Genomic DNA, 23827 nt, shown 5'->3' on the forward strand with positions numbered 1-23827 from the left:
TGGAACTTTACAACAAAAGCTCCACGAGTGAAATAAAAGAATATGCAAGGAAATGAAGACACATACCTTGGTCTTAGAACATTGCGAATATTGCAAAGATGTTTATATTTTTTAACATAATCTATTAATGCAGTGCATTCTTATCAGAATTTCTATAGCCTTTTTGGGGGGAAGAATGTGTCAAAATGATTCTAATGTTGTGAAGAACAGACATTCTAAAATTGCCTAAGAACCTTCTGAAATATACTAATTAGGAGATAAGCCCTACTAGATATTTAAAGTAATTATAAGGCTTCAGTACTTATGAAATTTTGGTACCAGTAGCTCACAAATGATAAATCAGAGGATCAGAATAGAAAATCCAGCAATAGACTCAAATATATATAAACATTTAGAATCTAACAAAAGTAGCATTTTATATCAGTGGGAAAGAATGCATTATTTAACACCAGTATTAAACTATCAGTCATTTGGAAAAGTTACGCTTTTTTACCAAATGTCTCTTACACCAAGGTAAGTTCTGTAAGTATCAAATATACAAATGCAAAAAAAAAAAAAAAGAAAATAAAAAAAGGAAAAACACACTGCAGAAAGATAGGTAAACATTTTTATAATCTAAGCATAAAGAAAAGCTTTTTTAAGCATGAAAACCCAGAAAACATAAAAATAAAAATACATAAATTTGACTGTATAAAAATACAAAATTTTTGAAAGGAAGAAAACTTTGTAAACAAACACATACAAATAGTCACAGGTGGTGAAAATATATATTAACTGTATGTAGCATGAGACCATCTGGATAAAATTCAGTACGTATATCTGTATTGTGTGTCTGGAGAGATACCTAGAAAAAAGCTGCTGTAAAACATTTATGAAACATAAGTTCATTGTCTCTGTGGATTTATTATCATGAGCACAAATCTTTATTGCAAATGCAAAACTCCTATTAAAATTATTGCATGATAAATTTAATATTTCAAATCAGTAGGGAAAAGATGAATCATTTAATAAGTAGAATTGGACAAATGGCTAATCATTTGGAAAAAATAAACGTATATCCTAATTTCACACATTCATGTATTTCAAATAGATGAGTTATCTTTTTCATTCAAAAAATATTTATTGAATATTAAAAACAATGTGCCAGATGCTAAACATAATGAATGTGATATCTGTCTTCCTGGAGCCACCGTGTATATAAATTTTTACAGAAATATGGTTTTCTGTTTTTTTTGTTTTTTTGTTTTATTTTTTAAATTTTATTTTATTTATTTTTTTATACAGCAGGTTCTCATTAGTTATCCATTTTATACATACTAGTGTATAGACGTCAATCCCAATCTCCCAATTCATCCCACCACCACAGCCCCCCGCCACTTTCCCCCCAGAAATATGGTTTTAAATGAGAACAATAGACGAACTATTTTTGATGTAAAAAAGAAACCATAAAATATCTGTATAATCTTGCGGGTGGCAAAGACCTTTCTAAAATGACCAAAGGAAAGACCAATAAAGGAAAAGAACGATGAATTTAATTTATATAAAATATTTTCAACATCTCTCTATACAATAACTCTATAGGCACCATAAACGAGGCAACAGCAAGCTAGAAAGAGTATTTGCTATACATACAATAGACCAATATGATAATCACTATAAAAAAGACTCATACTCTTTTAGAAAAAATGGGCAAAGGACATGAATAGGCAAAGACAAAATATAAGTGACAAATAAGCACATGAAATAAATGTACAGTTTCACTACTAATAAAAAAAGTTAAGGGACTTCCCTGGTGGTCCAGTGGTTAAGACTTCGCCTTCCAATGCAGGGGGGTGCAGGTTCAATCCCTGGCCAGGGGGCTAAGATCCCACATGCCTTGTGGCCAAAAAACCAAAACATAAAACATAAGCAGTATTGTAACAAAATCAATAAAGACTTTAGAAGCGGTCCACATCAAAAAAAAAAAAAAAAGTTAAAATTTAAACAAGGGACTTCCCTGGTGGTCCAGTGGTAAAGAATCCACCTTCTAATGCAGGGGATGAGGGTTCGATCCCTGGTCGGGGAACTAAGATCCCACATGCATTGGGACAACTAAGCCGCGTGCCACAGCTTGATTCCAACTACTATATTATTTTAGACAACATCAGCATCGCAACGTCTGTATATCCACAATTTCTGCTTTAAGAGAAATTGTTGCATACAGTTAGTTGCGTGCCTCAATGAGAGAGTCCACCTGCTGCAAACTACAGAGCCCACACGCTCTGGAGCCTGTGCGCCACAACTACAGAGAGAAAACCCGCATGCCACCACTAGAGAGAAGCCCACGCACCACAACGAAGACTCGATGCAGCCAAAAAAATAAATATTTTAAAAATTTAAATAAGATATTGCCCTTTGCTTATTATATGGAAAAACAGCAAAAAGAATGATAGTTCCCAGAATAGGGGAGGGTTTAGGAAAGCTCTTTTATGTACTGTTAGTAGAAAAGTAAATTGGTAAGACAGCTCTAGAGAAAAATATAATTTCTAACCATTAAAATTTTCATATCCTTTGACTCAGCACATAGTTGAGTGTATGCAACAATTTCTCTTAAAGCAGAAATCGTGGATATATAGATATTGCAATGCTGACGTTGTCTATAATAATATAGTTGGAATCAAGCTAAAAGTTCAATAATGTGGTGTTGATGGAGTAAATTATGATACAACCACACCATGGAATAGTGTTTTGTTATTATGATGGTGTAGAAGAGTTTTTATTGTCATTAAGATGACATAGAAAAATGTTGATGATGTGTGATAGAAACACAGAAAAGGAGGGGACTGGGTAGAAAACAAAGTTAATGTACTAGAAAATGCTGACAACAGTTCCCTTTGGCACAATTTCCTTTGGTGTAAATTAATTCAGTTTGGTGCAACATGAGGCTAAGTTTTAGTCCAAAAAGAGCGGTAAGAGGGAGGAGAGAAATGAAAGAACTGCTGCCCTCCCTAAGTTGCTCAGGTGACTTTCTTGCTGATTCCAATGGTGAAACACATTCTATATTTTTTATAAAGCATTATCGAAGCCTGAGCTCTGGTGCTCTCAGCTCCCTGGAGACTGTATTCCACAAGGGATGCCGTTGGTCATTGCCTACCACCCTTCTTGATTTTTAAGTACTCTGTATGCAAAGCAGGAGTTTTATGTTAAGCCTTACCTGGAGCTACTTTCCCAAAAAGGTAGTAAACATGTTAGGAAAAAGAATGGACCTCTGCATCTAATAGATCAAGATTTCAATCTCAGTTCTGCCACTTATTTTGTGACTGTGTTACTTAGACTCTCTGCTTCCTTGTTTGTAAATGGGAGAATATAACTACCTATATCAGCGAATGGCTCTGAATATTCATTGATATAACCCATGCAGTGTCTGGAGTCTTTAATTTTTGGTTTATTAACACCCCTCTCCAAGACAAAAAAACAGAAAACAAAAAAAATAGAAGAAGAAGAAGAAGAAGAAAGAGAAGAAGAAGAAAGAGCTCATATTGCCCTCCTCAAAGAAACTGTAAGACCAAATCCAACTTGTTTTTATCAACCTTTATTCAAAGAGTAAGGCTTTTCACACAGAACAATTTGTGAGACCTGTCAAGGTACTCTTCAGCATAGCCTGTAACGCCAGCCTCACCATCCATACCAACATGTTTTGCACTTCCTTGCTCTGGACCTTGTCGGCTACCCTCTTCCATCACACCCTCTGGAACTTTTGCTGTATGACTAAGACTAACTTGTATCCTCCATGGGTACAATGGAAACATGGATCTCCCATAAGGACTCTGCTTCCCTTGTCAAGCTCTCAAATGGATGTTTTTGTTTTGTTTTGTTTTGAATAATTTCATCCCTTTTATACCTCTGGCCCAGAGGAGTCGTGTTTTTCCTGGTTTCTACTGCCACTTCTAGACAATTATTTCTCCACCTTCTTGTAAAAAGCAAGCAAACCAACAAAATTTGCTCTCAATGCTTGAGGCTTAGGTAATTTGACAGTATTGTTATCTACTAATCTCCCACTTATTCCCACTGAATTATTGAAGATAACAGTGGCTATTGTGTATTCTAAATCCTGTCGTAATTCTGGATGACTTCATAACAACATAAATTTGCATTCAACACTCTGACTTATGAATTTTATTTTAACCTCTTTTCATCACCAGCTGTACTCCTCAACCCCTCCACTGGTACATATTACCATGGTTACAAACCTTGGATTTTGTCATCACCCATAACTGCTCTAATTCTAAAACTGCTATTCAAGCATATCACTCTCTGACCACAATCTCCAATCTCCTCTCCTACCTTGCTTATCCAACTATATCCATTATGATTGTTCTTTGGACTTAACAGATCATCCAGGCCTTTGATCCCTCTTCTCTACCCCAACCCATCATTTCTCTCTTTTCATCTTTCCCTCTGTGTCCAACCTAAAGTGCTTTAGAATCACACTGTTCATATCCCAAACTTCCTTGTATTTTTGTCTTTTCCTTTTACCCTTTCATGAAAATCTCATTCCTGCATGAAATCAACATTTTCCTTATTACCTGCATGCCAGCTGTCTAATCGTTCTGGGCTGAATGTTGTGTTCACCCCAAATTCATACATTGAGGCACTACCCCCCCCCCCCCAGTGTGATGGTATTTGGAGATGGAGCCTTTGGGAGGTGATTAGGGTTAGATGAGGTCAGGAGGATGGGTCCTAATAATGGATTAGTGCCCTTCTAAGAAGAGACACCAGAGAGCTTGCTCTCTCTCTCTCTCTCCCCTGCTACCCCACCTTCTGCACACAAAGAGGTCTTGTGAGCACACAGGGAGATGGCGCCACCTACAAGCCAGAAAGAGAGTTTTCACCAGGAACCAAATTGGCACCTTGATCTTGGACTTACCAGCCTCCAGAACTTTGAGAAAATAGATCTATATTATTTAAGCCACCACTCTATGGTGTTTGTTACGGCAGCCTGAGATGACTAATACACTAATAATATCAAGGAAAGTCACACAATAGGATGGATATGTCCATTGTAAATTCATCATCACCAGTCTTAAGTAGGTCCTCAAACACTGACCAGGAGTCCTAAATTTCATTAGTCAACTCATTCTACTATTCACTGTAAGATGGACTGTTTGAATCTTTCAGCGGGTGACTTTGTCTTTTAATTTGCAGATAAAGCAGAAGTTACCAGATGGGAACTTCCTCAACTTCTAATAATAAATGCTTAAAACTACTTATGTTTGGACCTGTGCTCCCACCCTTCTCTATGGTTACAAGTGAGAATTAGTATCTTTAACCAGAGCTCAATCCATGCACCTGTGCCTTGGATCCCGGTGCTCTTCCATATTCTCACTTCTGATCACATTTTTCTCTCTTGCGTTTCTAATGTATCCCTCCCCCTGGATTCATTCCATCAGCTTTAAAATGTGCTCAGGTCATTTCCATGAAAAGTAACAACACAACGATAGGGATAAAATACCAATATCCCAAGTGAGTTGTGTGATTCTCACTTCCCACTCTTTTAGTCTCTTCTATTTGACTTCCACCTTCATCATTCTACTGAAACTGTGCTTATTGATCTGCAGGAACATTGTGTATAAAAGGAAACTAGCTTTTTGTCCATGATGAGAATGTCAAATACGTTTTCTCGGTCTGTCATTTTTCCTTTGTGTTTATGATGAAACTTGCTTCATGGATTAAAAAAAATTGTCTCTTCAATTTTATCAATCTTTTCTGTATGGCTGCTGGGTTTGGGCATACACAGGAAGTCCACTTCTTTGAGGGACTTCCCTGGTGGTCCAGTGGGTAAGATTTCACACTCCTAATTCAGGGGGCCCAGGTTCAATCCCTGGTCAGGGAACTAGAGCCTTCATGCATGCCACAACTAAGAAGCTCGCATGTTGCACCTATGAGCCTGCATGCCACAATTAAAGATCCCGCGTGCTGCAATGAAGATCCTGTGTGCCGCAACTAAGACACCGTGCAACCAAAATAAATAAATAAATAAACACATAAATTTATTTTAAAAAAAAAAGAAAGTCCACTTCTTTGAGATTATAAATGATGCTTTGACAATCTCTCTGGCTTGTAGTATTTTAGATTTGAGGACATTTTATATGTCACAGTTGTAATTTTGTCTTTTTTTTAAAAAAATTTGTCTTTTTTGATGGGGAGAACAAGGTGATTGGGAAAATGGTGAATGAGTATGATCTGCCCATTCAGTTCTACAGAATTCTTGTAAGTTAAATTCGGCATCTACTGTTTTCATTATTTTTATTGTGTCTTTCTACCTCTCTGAATAACCTTTGTGCAAATTCTTGGATAAATAAAGAATTGCAATAGGTGCCAAAAAAATTCAAAAAGTAATGTGAAAACTCATGTGGCTGTATAGTAGTATTGTAGTCTGCACTGCATATAATTGATTAGTTATCACCGGATTAGTAATCTGGAGAAAGAATGAGACCCAGGACATATAGCTCAAGATAATTAAGAAAAAAGCTTTATCACATAAGGCCCCCATGTGGCAGTTTAATGGCACGCTGTACATAGAAAAGATGGTTTAAGGCAAAATCTTGTTCAGCAAGTGCCAATGTCAACTGAATCCCCCTAAAAGTAGCATTTGAAAAAATAACATTATCACCTAATCATCTAAGATGGAGTTTTACCAAGTCTTCAGTCATAAATATAAATTCGTAGTACAAATAACATGAAAATGTACTTGAAAGGCTAGAAAGCCAATTTTGAGAATAATGACACCTCACTTTTCTCTATTTGTCATGACCACTCATTTTTGTCTTCCTGATAAGTGTTTCAGACATATGTGTTCTCTCACTCCTGCAGGACAAACCAGCATGGAATTTTCTTGATAACTGATGGCTTTGCACTCTCTTTTCTATGCAGTTTTCATCTGTGTTTAAACAACAGTTTCAATTTGAGTAGGGTAAACCTCCTTACAAGCCTCTATGTCACCACAGAGCCGACAAGAAATGTTTGGCAACAGGTGCACTGATCTGGAAAAACCTCCTACTTTTATTTATGTGAAAGATAATGTTTAAAAGTCTGTCTGAATTGTTTCTTATTTTAATATCTGAATATTTATCATAGTAAATTAGTTAAGACAGTTTTTTTTTTCTACATGTATTTTCATTCTACTATGATTAGGATGAGTGGATGAAAGGGCTCAGTCTTTGCCCTGATGATTTCAAATAGAGCTTTAAAATTTTTTACAACCTCGGGAATTAGTAACCTACAGCTTTAATATACATAACTCTGTTTTAAAAGCGTTCAACATAGAGTAACAGTAACCTCCTGTAGTACTTTGTATAATATATAAGTACAGAGGTATCTACACTGTATCTATTTATCTATTCTATAGTATTCTTTGACAGAAATGTCAAAACCAGAGCTGGAAGTTTAATGGATTTTAGAACCACTAAAACTTTAAAATTAGAGTAAAATAATTCCAAATGTGACTTCCAGTTAAATTTAATGAACATTTGAGAACCTGTTCTATGCACAGCACCGTGCTAGGCTCCACAGGGATAGCTGTCAATAAGGATTTCACTCTAAAATCTGCGCATATTCATTTGCAGCAACATGGATGGATCTAGAGATTGTCATACTGAGTAAAGTAAGTCAGACAGAGAAAGAGAAATATATGATATCCCTTATACGCGGAGCCTAAAAAGAAATGATACAAATGAAGTCATTCACAAGACAGAAACAGACTCAGACTTAGAGATCAAACTTATGGTTACCAGAGGGGAAGGCGGGGGGAAGGGATAGTTAGGGAGTTTGGTTTAGACATGTACACACTGCTAAATTTAAGATGTATAACAAACAAGGACCTACTGTAGAGCACAGGGAATTCTGCTCAATGTTATGTGGCAGCCTGGATGGGAGGGGAGTTTCCGGGAGAATGGATACATGTATATGTATGGCTGAGTGGCTTTGCTGTGCACAGGAAACTATCACAACTCTATAATGGGCTATACCCCAATATAAAATATAAAGTTTAAAAAAATATGGGCATATTGATGCAAAGAGAGGTGAACGGCCGACCTAGATGAGCACCAGAGACCTCGGGCCGAAGCCAGGACCTCCCTGCTGGTAAAGCTGGATGGGTGGAGAGGCTCTGGAAAGTGGGCGCTAGGTTCCAAACACTGCCCGGAGGCTCACCGCCCCCACCCCACTAATTCCGGGAGCACTGCCCAGGACGGGAGAAGGGTGAAAGGAGCAGAGTGTACACTCGCACCGCTCTCGTTCTTTTGTGGGTGGTCAGTCCGGGCTGCAGGCCTTGCTGGAGGCTAGGGTAGGAGCGAAGTGGCGTCAAAAATCCCACCACCAGACGCCGCAAGAGGGATGTTCTGCGGGCAGTTTCCCTCTTTGGGCTATCTGTAGCTGTCTACTAGGCCAGGGGAGGGCGTTAGGACAAAAGAAAATCCGCTCCCTTCCTGGGAGTCAGCCCTGGGTCAGGTGCGGGAGCCGGCGCTGCTGCTGGCTCGGCGTTGTAGCTACGGATGCCTCTAGGCTGGGGAGTCGGATTCTGGGAACGGGATCAGCCGTTAGAGCTAGCGATCCCAGCCGTTAGCTGGGCTCCGGGCAAGGGTCGTCAACACGCCCGGAGCACTCCCGAGTCCCGCATCCCACAATCCCCAGGCCAGCTGCGGCGCTGCTCCCCTGGGTGCCGACTGCCTGCGGCTCACCGGCTGCGAGCGCGGGCCGGGAGTCTTGACAGCTGCCCACGCGATGGGGCGGGGCTCTAGCAGGTTGCTTTAAAGATCTGCGCGGCCAGCCCCGCCCCTCACGCGCTGTGATTGGCTCCAGCTGGGGCGGCGTTGGCCCGATAGGGGCAGGGAGGGCGGGCTGCGCGCGTGAGGCCCGTGGCTCTCTGCGGTGCCGGCAGTTGGGGAGCCAGTGGCGGTTGAGCGCGGGTGGTTGGGCCTGCGGGGCTGCCGGGCACGCGCCTGCGCGGCCGCCGAGGTCCCTGGGGGAAGTAGGGGAGCTGCTGACGCCGACCTGAACGCGCCTCCCGGCGGCTGGCGGCGCGCGCAAGGGCGGGGGTGGTGCGTGCGTGTGTGTGTGTGTGTAGCTCTGGTGCGGAGCGCCAGCCGCCAGTCCCCGGGTGCGAATCCCTCACCGTCCTCTACACCCTCCCTCCGTCCCCCCCTCCTTCCCTTCCACTCTCCCGCGGCCCCACGGCCGCACGCCGAGCGAGAGCCCGGGGAAGCAGGTGTGGGCAGCGGGCGGGGTCGCACGAGACAAAGGGGGCGCGGGGGTCAGCCCGCCATGGCCTCCCGGAGCCTGGGGGGCCTGGGCGGGAACCGCGGCGGGGGCGGCGGCGGCGGCAGGAAGAGCCTGAGCGCCCGCAACGCCGCGGTGGAGAGGAGGAACCTGATCACGGTGTGCAGGTACGGAGCGGCCCGCCGTTTGGGAGAGAAGAGGGGGGCCGCCGGCGCCGCGGGCTCAGGGTTGGGGCGAGCGCGAGCCCCTGGGGGTCCCGGAGATAACTGGCTGTAGCCCCGGCCGCTACCGCGCCGGGCGTGTCCGCGGCACGGAGCGTCCAGAGAGGGGCCGGTCTGGGTACCGCCAAGGCCCCGGACTTTCCATCAGTTTCAGTGCTGGGAGCAACTGAGGGTAGGGCTTGGGGCGGGGCTGGGGGAGGATTTGTTTCGAATGTGCAATCTAGTGTCTGAGTAAAAGAGGAGGGCAGGGAAAAAGAGCTCTTTTATTCAGTGCGCGTTAAGCTGTCTGGGCACCTTTTAGTAAAGTAATCGTTACTGTGATTGTTTACTGTGTTGCCTCAAAATCGGAGTGCGTTTTGTTTGTGTTTTGGCTTGTTTACATATATATTGTCCTTTCGTGCCACAAATATTAAGTGCCTACTACATGCTAGCTAAGTGTGTGTGTGGTGTGTGTGTGTGTGTGTGTGTGTGTCGCCGTCCGTGCCCTCTCCACTGTAAATTGCAGTATTAGTGCTGTTTCTGCAGTTGAAAGCAAGAGTGGGACTGTCGAGGATACCTAGTCAGTGATTTATTTCAAGGTCTGCCTTTCTTTAATTGTTTTCTATCTGTAATTGTAGTATTCCCTTACTTTAGAAAATGTAGAAACATAAGAGGAATAATGACTTTCAGCCAGACCAGTATTCAGAAATAACTGACTTTTAACATGCTGACATTTTCTTTAAGTCTTGTTTCTGGGTATTAAAAAAAATTGAAGTCCTAAGCATTCATTCCTTAGGAACTTCTTTAAACCATTAAGTTGCTGTAAAATTACGTTGTTCCATCAAACCCCTCTTCATCAGCTGTCGAAAATCCTGTAAGCATGAGAGAATAATGAGACCTTTTCCTCCTTTGCAATTTAGATCTGTATTTTTTTCTTTTCCTTGTGTAAATAATGTCTAGCATCTTAAGCAGAATATAGGTATTTATACTAGGACTATATTCAATAACTTTCAAATAGATATTCAAACTTTCAAAATAACAAGTGATTTTTTGTTTTTTTTACCTTAGACTATTACAGCTGTTTGCCCATCTAGCAGGAAGACCTGTCTTACTGACTTATATGGCACCTGGAGTTATAAACAGTAAAATATTAATATGGAATCTGTTGAATTTACCATTTGTGCTGTCTAGGATGCAACCTTTGGAGGAAGATAGGTTGTATGAAATTTTTTTTACATCTAAGCAAATTTCTAAAAATTAGGTAAATAGAACAGTAAGCAAGGCTGATTTTCTTACCTTTACATGTATTAAGAAGAATTATTTTTTAAAAAGAGAATGTTTCAGGCAGACCCCAACATATACAGTGATTCTTGGGGTGATGTATTTCATAAAGGCTCCATAAGTGTTAAGCTTCATAGGGCAGCGACCATGTCTGCTTTTTGCTCAGTTTTCTTTTTTCTTTCATTCTTCCTACCATAGCATCTGACACTCAGTAAATATTTATTGTATGAGTAAATCCAGTGGTGGGTAACAGTTTTTGTTTTGGGGAGTTTTGTTTTGTAGTAGTGGCAGCTGAAGTGATTTTGAGTGTTTGCAGCATGGTGTTAATTAACCAAATGTTTCAACCTAAGATTTTAAACACCTGGGCTGACATATATTGCTCTGAATCAGTGTGGCAATCTTTGGAATGGTGGATGTTGAAGATTTGGGGTAAAACACAGTAGATGGGAAGAGGTTTTATGCTCTACTCATTTTTTAAGACAGAATAAAAACAGATGAGAAAAAAAAAATCAGTGGAGGGTACTATTCCCTTTGCATCTCCATTTTTGTCACGGCATCAGAGGCAGTTCAGGAGAAGAAAGGGACTTGTACCTCAACCTTATTTAAGATACATGTTAAGTTATGTTTTAAGAAATTTCAGTCACATCACACTGATTTGTGTGGACTGTTGTCTGGGCTAGCTGTATTTTTGTTATGTTTATTTGCCTAATTCTTGTTCTCTACTCTGAAGTGAGTATAAGTGCTGACTTTAGTTACAGTTTACATGTAAACTTAGTATTGTAGCTAAAATAAATTTCAATTTCTGGCTTAGATTTCAACTTGTGTATTTATTTATGTGGATAATACTACAAACACTGTTCTTCACGTCCAGATAGTTGATGGTGCATATAAATTATTATCCTTGTGTAATAATGGGATGTATTTGATAGGCTTTGTCTAAAAGCCTTTTATTTTTTGGAAAAAAGTCACTGTAAGCCATTTGGATGTTTTAAGTATCCCCACCTAAATTCAGCAAAATGAGCCAATCAATATTTATGCACTTCTGTCGGTTTTCACTTTCAGAGTTAACCAAACCCTGGGTATCTCACCCATGTCTCTTAATGAATTTATTTAAAAATTTTTATGTAGCAGATCAGACGTGATTTGGTATTTAAGTTGGGAAGAAGCTGGTTTAGTGGACATATAATTGAGTTCTAAGTTTACTTTGTCATTAATTGTGTGTCTTTTAATAAGCCCATTTTCTAGTTTTCTCATCTGTAAAACAAACTTGGACTAGATCATTGGTAATCTTCAATGACAGCCCTGAAACTAATAATAGTCTTCAAGCAGAATGAGTTTATATTTGGTTTTGAATTTCTCCAAACATGAGCAGGGTAATGGTAGACATATGTTTAATGGTAGCTGGATGAGCCATGTGCATTTTTCTCTGTAAACAAAAACATTTTGAATTGTGCCTTCCGTATTGTGACTCTCTGCTGATATTCTGGAAAAATGGAACAGTATAGAAAGCCAAACCAAACCAAAACAAACTCCCCCCCCCACCCCCTGACTATCATTCTGTTATATGTATTAATACTTATACAGTAATGATTTTCATTACCCCTTAAACAATTTAGGCATACTGTACTCTCAGTTTAGGTTTGCAACCTTATTATGTAACTACACAATTTTTTCAGTTTAAAAACGCCTTATATAAGAACAACATCATTACAGTTTAAACTTTGGAAGTGAGTTATTTGGTTAGGTGGGATAGTCAGGAATTGAATTTTGGTTCATTGTGATTGTGTATGTAATTATTTCATCAGTTGTATTTTTTATGAACATTTATATATTATAGACTAAAAACACTTAGTACTTCTCTCAGCAAATAAGTACTCTTTTATCATATTTTTCACAGATTGTGGTGGAGAGAAAGTAGGTCATTTGAGATCTCTAAATGTTCCACACTCAACTCCAAAATATTCATAGACTGACTTTAGTTCTGTGTACCAACTAGTATTTTCCCTGCGTATTCTCTACCATTTAGAAAAATTAAATCGTTAAAGTCCTTCAGAATTTTTTTTAACCTGCATTTTTCATCCATAGAAAATCAGGTACTACTCATTTTTTTCTCTCATTTTTAAGCTTCATAGGTTATTGAAAAACGTACATATTCCTTTGATTTTAGTTCTGATGACAAGGAGAATTAAAATATAAATTCTCTTTCTGTGGGTTAACATCAGTTTATGAAAAATAAATTATTAAGGTAAACATTTAAATATACATGGATAAATATTTAAAAATAACATTTGTTAAATGTTTGAACCAGTTCTTTAAGAGAAGCTCCCCACACAAAGTCATACGTTTCCCGTCTTGTGCATGGAAAGGATTAATGAGAGATTGAAAGAGGTAGTATGATGAGCTAAGCACAGTGGAGACCAGTGATGATTTTCAAAATTAAAGTACTTTTAATAACATGTACATAGTTCTTAGTTTTCTATAGGTCAAGATATTATTTCATAACATGAATGTTAATTCAAATAACAGTAGCACCTCATTTTCTCAGTGTTTTTGGGAAATGAGATGCTCATATTTTTCATGTAACTGATGTTTGAGTTAAAATTCTATCAACTGCAGTGCTTTTACTCAGCATTTATTGTGGTGTGCAATCTTCCCTATAACTGAAGCTTATAAATTAAGTGTTCAGATTTAAACTACAATAAAGAATATTTAAAACATTTTGGATGAACTCCTTTTAAAAAAGGATTATGCAGGGACTTCCCTGGTGGCACAGTGGATGAGGCTCCGTGCTCCCAGTGCAGGGGGCCTGGGTTTGATCCCTCGTCAGGGAACTAGATCCCACATGCATGTCACAACTGAGAGTTTGCATGCCACAACTAAGGAGCCAGCGAACCGGACCAAAGGAGCCAGCCTACCACAATTAAGACCTGGAGCAACCAAATAAATAAATAAACATTTAAAAAAAAAGGATTATGCATTTCCTTACCTTATTTTAAAAAACTCTACATAGTATAATATAATCCTTATCATTGACTTTACTCTGGATCTGTTTCCGTGAATATCCCCTGTGTAGTGGTTGCCCTTGGACACTCTTGAGGTACATAGAGCTGTTTGCTACATGGCCTCAGAAGATTGTGTGTTTGGAGTTCTTGGTCTGTTTTTGCATTTACTGTCTCTTCCTACCAAGTTAGCTGTTATTTCTTGCAACTCTGCCTGTTTCTACCAGCTTTTTTCTTTGTGCTTCTCATCCTGACTTGCTCATTATAATTGGTTGTGAACTAGGAAAACAGAGAAGTAAATTTATTTTTTTTTGTTAAAAAAAAAAAAAAAAGTCACTGAGAGGCCTGAGTTCAGTGAGTGAGCTTTAGCACTCTGAACTTCTTAACATTCTGGTTGCTGAATAATCGGGAAAAAAAAAAGATCTATTCCTATGCTTAAGAAGGATGGAGGCGGGTTCGAGCCTTGGTATGGGAAGATCCCACATGCCACGGAGCAACTAGGCCCGTGAGCCACAACTACTGAGCCTGCGCGTCTGGAGCCTGTGCTCTGCAACAAGAGGCCGCCCTAGTGAGAGGCGCCTGTGCACCACGATGAAGAGTGGCCCCCGCTTGCCACAACTAGAGAAAGCCCTAGCACAGAAACGAAGATGCAACACAGCAAAAATAAATAAATTAAATTAATAAACTCCTACCCCCAACATCTAAAAAAAAAAAAAAAAAAAAAGAAGGATGGAGGCATTGCAGATATGTGAAGTATTACCGAGTATTATTGGTGGTATAATCCTCTAAATAACTTTAAATTCAGTGACTTACTTGCCTTGTTACTATTGATATTTGCTTGAGAATGCCCTTTTAAGACTGTTCATACCTTGCCTATCGTGATTATATTTTTGGCTAAAGCTCTTTTAGTCATGCTGTACGTGGTAGAACTTTGGGTTGGGACTTTGAGCAACATTACCTGTACTGTATTGCTTTGGAGAAGGTTCAGTATCATTTCTAAAGATTCTTAGAGCCCTAATAGTAGGTTTTCACAATGGAGGTAGGATGATCATCTTACCAGTTGGAGGCAGGCTTCTCAGCATTCACAGAAGGTAATTATCTCTTCCCCTAGCTTAACTGGGTTCATATTCAACTGACAACAGAGAATAGCTGTCCCCTACACATTTATTAGAGGGTATTATCTTAACTTCACTGCTGACTGATAAATGTCAGAAGTCAGGTGAGAGATATGATATTGAGGGGGGAGATATGTGAAGCTTATCCACTGTTATATTCAGTCTTACAGGTTTATAAAATGTATCTCTCGATCAGTCCAGATCATCAGAGAGAAGTTGAGTATGTAGACTGCATTGCTTTGCACTCTCCTTTCCCAGTTGCTTTTGCCCCTCTCGTGCATTGATAATATTCCATCAGCCTACATTGAGGGTCAGTAGAAGCAATTACAGAGGATCTTCTTGAAATTGTTGTCAAGAACATTGTTTATTTTGTCAAAAAGTATCTTCTTTTGTGAAGATTTTTATGAGAAATATCTGTCTTTTTTTAGTGCCAAGAATTGTAGCTTTCGGCAGTTGATTTATTTATATCTACTGGACATGAATGTGTAACTGACAACTTCTCTTTTTCTCATACAGCTATTAGAAGTCTTAGTGTTAAATCTGTGGCCAACCTCTAAAACACATGTAGAGCATCATGGTGATGTATCAGTATTTAGTCTCATTTCTAGCTACAATTTTTCTATATGCATATAAGTCAATTTTTATTGACTTATATGCATATAGAAAAGTACACACAGCATAGATGTATAATGAGTTGTTTTTGCAAAGAGAACACAACATTGTAACTAGCACCCAGGTCAAGAAAAAGAGCATTACCCAGAGGAAATGAAATCATTATGTCAGAAAGGTATCTGCACCCGCATGTTCATTGCAGCATTATTTCCAGTAGTCAAGACATGGAAGCAACCTAAGTGTCCATCGATTGATGAATGGATAAAGAAGATGTGGTACATAGATACACAATGGAATATTACTCAGCCATAAAAAAGAGGGAAATCCTGCCATTTGCCACAGCATGGATAGACCTTGAGGGCGGTATGCTAAGTGAAGTAAGTCAGAGAAAGACAGATACTGTATGATCTCACTTATATGTGGAATCTTAAAAAAAAATCATACTCATAGATACAGAGAACAGATTGGTGGTTGCAAGAGGCAGGGGGTAGAAGGTTAACAGAAGGGTGAAGGTGGTCAAAAGGTACAGACTTCCAGTTTTAAGATAAATAAGTTATGGGAATGTAATAATAATAATAAAAGAGAGTATTACCCAAATCCCCAGAAACCTCTTCCTTGCCTTCTTTCATACTACCCCTATGAAGGGTAACCATTCTCCTAGCTCTCAACACAGTTGTTTAGTTTTGCCTTTTTCTGAATTTGAATGTGTTGGGTCTTTGTCGCTGCACGCGGGCTTTCTCTAGTTGCAGCGAGCAGGGGCTACTCTTCGTTGCCTTGTGTGGGCTTCTCATTGCAGTGGCTTCTCTTGTTGTGGAGCACAGGCTTTAGGCACACGGGCTTCAGTAGTTGTGGCTCGTGGGCTCTAGAGAGCAGGCTTAGTAGTTGTGGAACACGGGCTTAGTTGCTCCGCGGCATGTGGGATCTTTCCCCACCAGGGATCGAACCCATGTCCCCTGCATTGGCAGGCGGATTCTTAACCACTGTGCCACCAGCGAAGTCCATGTATCTTTTTCTATTTAGCTTATTTTGCTCAACATTATGTTTGTTAGAGTCACCCTTTTTGTTGCACGTAACTGTAGTTTGTTAATTTTCATTGCTGTATCTTTTTCCATTGTATGAATATGCCAGTTTATCCATTCAGCCTAATGGACATTCGAGTTTTTTTCACTTTTTGACTATTACTAATTGAATATTCATGAATATGTATTTTGGTGAATATATGTACAGGTTTCTGTCAGATATATACTTATGAGTGGAGTTTCTGGGTTATATGGCATGCATATGTTCAGCTTTAGTGGATATAACAGTTTTCCAAAGGCGTGGTACCAGTCTGCATAGTAGTGAGCAGTGTACAGTTGACCCTTGAACAATGCAGGGGTTAGGGGTGCTGACCCTCAGCGCAGTCAAAAATCTGCATATAACTTCACAGTGGGCCCTTTGTATCGGTAGTTCTGCATTCTCAGATTCTACCAACCGCTGATTGTGTAGTACTGTATTTAGTGGGAAAAATCTGTGTAAAAGTGGACCTGTGCAGTTCAAACCCGTGTTGCTCAACGGTCAACTGTATAAGAATTCCAGTTGCTCTACGTGCTCACCAACACTTGAAATTTTGTATTTCCCTGATGTCTGTTGTTAAGCACCTATCCATAAGTCTGTTGGCCATTTGGAGAGTCTCTTTTGTGAAGTGCCAGTTCAGGTCGTTTATCATCTGGAATATCTGACTTTTTGTTTGTCTGATGTGTAACTCTTTGTACGTTCTATGTGAGTCTTTTGCTGGATATATTTAAGGCAAGCATCTTTCCCATTTGGTGGCTTGATTTTTCATTCTCTTTGTAGTGTGTTTTTATGAATAGAAGTTCCTAATTGTAAAGTAGTCCATAACTTCCCTTCATGGGTTGCTTATTGTGACCTGAAATTGGCAGTAATGCAAATATTATTCTGTTTTCTTCTAAAAGGTTTATTGTTTTGATTTTTTACATTTATATCAACAATCTACCCATACTTGATTTAAGTATTTACCTTAGGCAAATCAGTTTGACCTGTTAACCATTTATTAAGAAGACCATGCTTTCCCCACTACACTCAAGTGTCGCATTTATCGGAAGTCAGGTGACTGGATCATTTGTCTGCTTCTGGACTCCCTCTTCTGTTCCATCAGTCTACTTGTCTGTCCTTGAGCTAATATCATACTGGCTTAATAACTATAATATGTCTTGATGTTTTGTAATGTAAGTTCTTCAGCTTTGTTGTTCAATATTGTCTGTTCTTGGGCTTTGCAAACTAGATTTTAGAATCAGCTTGTCAGTTTCCATGAAAAAATCTGCTGGATTTTTATTAAGATTGCACTTAATCTATAAATCAATTTTGGGAATTGTCATTTTTATGAGACTTAAATGCAATCCATGAATATACTATATCCATCCCTTCATGTATTTAACTATTCTGAAATTTTTCTCAAAGATGTTTTGTAGTTTTGAACATATAGATATTATATCTCTTTTTAGATTTGTCCTTCCATATTTTATATGTCTATTATTATAATAGATCGTTTAAAAACTTTTTCGGACTTCCCTGGTGGTGCCGTGTTTAAGAATCCGCCTGCCAATGCAGGGCACATGGGTTTGATCCCTGGTCCGGGAAGATCCCACATGCCGTGGAGTAACTAAGCCCGTGTGCCACAACTACTGAGTCCGCACTCTAGAGCCTGCGTGCCTAGAGCCCTTGCTCTGCAACAAGAGAAGCCACCGCAATGAGAAGCCTGTGCACTGCAACGAAGAGTAGCCTCCGCTTGCCGCAACTAGAGAAAAGCCCCTGCGCAGCAACGAAGACCCAACGCAGCCAAAAATACATAAATAAATTTATTTTAAAAAAAACCCAACCTTTTCATTTTCTTTTTTTGCTGATATATAGACATGGAATTTACCTTTTAAAATATTGGTCTTGTAATCTAGCAATTTTACCAGATGTGCTTATTAAATCTAATAGATTTTCTGCAGTTTTTTGTTTGTTTATTTGTTTTAGCATTCTGAGTACATTGTCATGTCTTGTGCCTGCTTTATTTCTTCCCTTTTTAAACTTTATGTCTTTTCTTTTTTGTCTTACTGCACTGGCTAGGACCACAGTATTACAGAAAGCATTAATAGTTTTACCTTTAAGTAGGATGTTTGCAGTAGGTTTTTTTTTAGTTCCCTTCTACTTGTAGATTGCTGAGAATTTTTATCATAAGTGGATACTGAATACTCTAATAACAAATATTTTTTCTGTCTAACAAGATGAACGTATGATTTCTCTCCTTTTTTCTTTTTATGTAGTGAATTACATTGATTGACTTTTTTTTTTTTTTTTTTTTGAGATACACGGGCCTCTCACTGTTGTGGCCTCTCTCATTGCGGAGCACAGGCTCCGGACGCGCAGGCCCAGCGGCCATGGCTCAAGGGCCCAGCCGCTCCGTGGAATGTGCGATCCTCCCGGACCGGGGCATGAACCGTGTCCCCTGCATCGGCAGGCGGACTCTCAACCACTGCGCCACCAGGGAAGCCTCATTGATTGACTTTTTTTTTTTTTTTTTTTTTTTCGGTATGCGGGCCTCTCACTGTTGTGGCCTCCCCCGTTGCGGAGCACAGGCTCCGGACGCGCAGGCTCAGCGGCCATGGCTCACGGGCCATGGCTCACGGGCCCAGCCGCTCCGCGGCATATGGGATCCTCCCAAACCGGGGCACGAACCCGTATCCCCTGCATCGGCAGGCGGACTCTCAACCACTTGCGCCACCAGGGAGGCCCTGATTGACTTTTTAATGCTAAACTACCCTGGAATAAAAAAAACTGGGTTGTGCTGTATTATCTTTTTTACATATCTGTACATTCAATGAGTTGATATTTTATTTGGGATTTTTGCATATTTGTTCATGAAAGTGATTGGTCTGTGATTGTTCTCTCTTATAGTGTCCTTGTCTCGGTTTGTCATTAAAATTATCTGACCTTACAAAATAAGTTGGGAAATGTTCTTTTGTGTTCTGTAGAAGAATTTGTGTAAGGTTATTATTATTTCTTTCTTAAACTTTTGGAAGAATTCACCAGGGAAGGAATCTGAACCGCAAATTATCTTTGTGGGAAGTGGTTTAGTAACAGATTCAATTTATTTAATAGATACTGAACAATTGAGATTTCCTGTTTCTTCTTTTATCAGTTTCAGTGAGTTCTTCAAGGAATACACCGATTTCATGTATGTTATCAAATTTAAATGTAAAACTTTTCTTAATATCCTCTTAATATCTTTCTATTGTTTAAAAATCTGTAGTCATTTTCCATTTTTCTCTCCTGATATTGGTATTCTCTGTTTTTCCCTTTTTTTTTTTTTTTTTTTTTTTTTTTTGCAGTACGCGGGCCTCTCACTGTTGTGGTCTCTCCCATTGCGGAGCACAGGCTCCGGACGCGCAGGCTCAGCGGCCATGGCTCACGGGCCCAGCCGCTCCGCGGCATGTGGGATCTTCCCAGACCGGGGCACGAACCCATGTCCCCTGCATCGGCAGGCGGACTCTCAACCACTGCGCCACCAGGGAAGGCCCCCAATGTTTTTTTTTTTCTTACTAGGAGTATATAAATTTTATTAATATCTTCAGAGAACCAGCCTTTGGCTTTGTTAATTTCCTCTGTTTTGTGTGTGTGTGTGTGTGTGTGTGTGTGTGTGTGTGTGTGTGTGTGTGTGTGTGTGTATATATATATATATTTTTTTTTTTTTTTTTTGCTGTACGCGGGCCTCTCACTGTTGCGGCCTCTCCCATTGCGGAGCACAGGCTCCGGACGCGCAGGCTCAGCGGCCATGGCTCACGGGCCCAGCCGCTCTGCGGCATGTGGGATCTCCCCACACTAAGGTGCGAACCCGTGTCCCCTGCATCGGCAGGCGGACTCTCAACCACTGCTCCACCAGGGAAGCCCTGTTGTATATTTCTTAATTTATTGATTTCTCTTATCGTCTTTATTTCCTTCCTTCCAATTTTTTTAAAGTTCATTTTCTTTTTCTAATTTCTTGAGATGGGAGTTTAAATCATTGTTTTTCAGCCTTTCGTCTTTCCACTCTGCATTTTAAGACTGCACATTCCCTTGTTTGACCTTGCTTTGAGATAGCAAACAAGATTTAAAATTTGTATCTTCACTATTAATTAGTTTAAAGTGTTTTCTACTTTCTGTTGGGATTTCTTTTTTGTCTCATGGGTTATTTTAAAAGGTATTTAATTTTCAGACAGCTGAGGATTTTCTATTTTTAGTTATTGAATTCTAACTTAATTCCACTGTGCAGAGAATATTCTAAAAGATTTTAAAGTTTTGAATTTTTATTTATGCTTTCATGATGCAACATATGGTTAATTTTGATAAATATTTTATATGCATTTGAAAAGAATATAAACAGTCCTCTGTATCCACCGGTTCCACATCCGCCTATATGGAGGGCCAACTTTAAGGGACTTGAGCATTTGTGGATTTTGGTATCCTCAGGGGTCCTGGAACCAATTCCCCACAGATATCAAGGGATGACTGTATGCTGTCATTGTTGATTGCATGTATGCCAATTAGATCTAGTATGTTGATTGTGTTTATATCATCTGTATCCTTACTAGTTTTTTGTGTGCTTAGCCTGATATTAAGAGAGATGTGTTAAAGACTATTTCTATGAGTGTAGATTTGTCTTTTTCTCCTCTTAGTTCTGTCATATTTTTAAAAATTTATTTTCTTCATTATTGTTACTATTTTTCTTTGGCTGTGTTGGGTCTTTGTTGTGGCATGCGGGTTTCTCTCTAGTTGCGGCATACGGTTTTTCACTCTTTAGTTGTGGCACATGGGCTCCAGGGCGCGTGGGCTCTGTAATTTGCAGCATGGGGGCTCTCTCGTTGAGGTGCACGAGCTCAGTAGTTGTGGTGCATGGGCTTAGTTGACCCGCAGCATGTGGGATCTTAGTTCCCCACCAGGGATGGAACCTGGGTCCCCTGCGTTGGAAGGCGGATTCTTTGTCACTGGACCACCAGGGAAGTCCCTGTCAGTTTTTTGTTGTTGTTGTTAAGTATTTTGTTGCTCAATTACTAGGTGAGTGCAGATTTAGAATTGTGATCTCTTCCTAGTGATTTCATTCCTTTGTTATCATGAAATGTCCTTCTTTATCTCTAATACTGTTCCTACCTTAAAGTCTATTTTTTTCTTGCTATTAACGTAGTTAAAACAGCTTTCTTGGGCTTCCCTGGTGGCGCGGTGGTTGAGAGTCCGCCTGCCGATGCAGGGGATGCGGGTTCGTGCCCTGGTCTGGGAAGATCCCACATTCTGTGGAGCGGCTGGGCCCGTGAGCCATGGCTGCTGAGCCTGGGCGTCCGTAGCCTGTGCTCCGCAACGGGAGAGGCCACAACAGTGAGAGGCCCGTGTACTGCAAAACAAACAAACAAACAAACAAAACCCAGCTTTTCTTGTAGTTAGCATTTGTATGATGTACTTTTTCCATTCTTTGTTCCCCCTTAATATTTATTTATTTATTTAGGCTGCGCCAGGTCTGCGTTGCAGCATGTTTAGTTGTAGCATGTAGGATCTTTTAGTTGTGGCATGCAGACTTCTTAGTTGTGGCATGCATTCAGGATCTAGTTCCCTGACCAGGGATCGAACTTGGGCCCCCTGCATTGGGAGTGTGGAGTCTTACCCACCGGACCACCAGGGAAGTCTCTACTTTTTCCATTACTAATTTTCAGTATTTCTGGGTCCTTAAATTTAAAGTGTCTCTTGTAGGCAGGATAGAATTGAATTTTGCATTTTATCTAGTGTTTTATTTAGAGTATTTAGCCCATCTCTAATGTTATTACGTTTGGGTTTATGGCTACCATTTTACTATTTATGTTCACTTTTTCTCTCTTCTTGTTTTGTTATATATTAGTGTTTTTTATTATTTCATTTATTTCACATGGAGTTTTTCTCTCTATGAACTTGTTGGTCATATATTCTTTTCTGTTTTCTATACAGTTGACCCTTGAACAATGTGGGGGTTGGGATGCTGATCCTCCACAAGTCAAAAGTCCACGTGTAACTTTGCAGTCAGCCCTCCATACTTGTGATTCTGCATCCACAGCTTCACCCAATCGTGGATCATATACTACCGTAGTATGTATTCATGGGAAATAAATGGTCCATGTATAAGTGGACCACTACAGTTCAAACCTGTGTTGTTCAAGGGTCAACTGTTCATATATTTGGTTTCTATCCTTTGGGCAGTTACCCTTGATTTATTACATATAATGCAAATTTAAATTTTATTGCCTCTCCAGTAGTATTAGAACCATTTATCCCCCCTCATCCTAAAACATACTTTTAAATAAATATGGCTCTTATTATGCTGTAATCTAATTATCTTTTGTCTCCTATTAGAATGTGCATTTCTCAAGTCCAGGAATCATAGTTTATTCAGCATCTGTTTTATTCCCAGCATCTAGTATGTAGTGGGCATGTTTATCAAATGAGGTAATTCTCCCTAACTAGTGAAGAATAATAGCAGTGGACATTTCCAAAATAAGGTTGAAGGTGAATTAAAAAACCATCCTCACTTATTTTTAAACAGTCACCCTAATGACTAATCTCTAATGATGGTGGAGTTTTAAACATCTAATAGCTTTAGACTCACAGATGCAGAGAACAAACTAGTGGTTACCAGTGGGGGGAGAGAAGGGAGGAGGAGGGGCAATATAAGGGTAGGGGATTAAGAGGTATAAACTATTAGGTATAAAATAATCTATAAGGATATATTGTACAACACGGGGAAGATAGCAAATATTTTATAATAACTATAAATAGAATATAACCTTTAAAAACTGAAAACAAATAAAAAGCATTCAAATTTTTAAAAATCTAATAACTTCAGTAGTAGAATTGTCTATCTAGTTACTAGATAGCTTACCTATGTTAAAATATATTAATTGAATATTTTCACCTGTCATTGAGTAAAGAAGAATTGGATTCCAAAGGGATATGTGATCCAAGTGTACAGTGAAAGTATTCTTTATTAAAATGATTTTAATTGGGAGTTATTTCATATAAGAAGTCAAATGAGTTATTTTAAGATGGTAAGTTTTCTTGGTTTGAATACTTTGTAATTTTTGTGTGTGTGTGTGTGTGTGTGTGTTATGTGGGCCTCTCACTGTTGTGGCCTCTCCCATTGCGGAGCACAGGATCCGGACGCGCAGGCTCAGCGGCCATGGCTCACGGGCCCAGCCGCTCCGTGGCATGTGGGATCTTCCCGGGCCGGGGCACGAACCCGTGTCCCCTGCATTGGCAGGCGGACTCTCAACCACTGCGCCACCAGGGAAGCCCTACTTTGTAATTTTAAATAAAATTTTTTAAT

The 23827-nt window shown here is 39.7% G+C and overlaps 1 protein-coding gene across 7 annotated transcripts in view; it reads left to right on the top strand.

The window, feature by feature from the left end:
* The first annotated feature begins 9300 nt into the window (after positions 1-9300).
* RUNDC3B (RUN domain containing 3B) overlaps positions 9301-23827 on the top strand; it is a 148102-nt gene continuing 133575 nt past the window's right edge. For all 7 annotated transcript variants that reach the window (XM_060107963.1, XM_060107964.1, XM_060107968.1 and 4 more), the window contains exon 1: positions 9301-9422. In XM_060107963.1, coding sequence (XP_059963946.1) covers positions 9301-9422 — 122 coding nt within the window. The remainder of the gene's footprint in view (positions 9423-23827) is intronic.

This window comes from Mesoplodon densirostris, chromosome 9 (assembly GCF_025265405.1).
Source record: "Mesoplodon densirostris isolate mMesDen1 chromosome 9, mMesDen1 primary haplotype, whole genome shotgun sequence".
Lineage (NCBI taxonomy): Eukaryota > Metazoa > Chordata > Mammalia > Artiodactyla > Ziphiidae > Mesoplodon > Mesoplodon densirostris.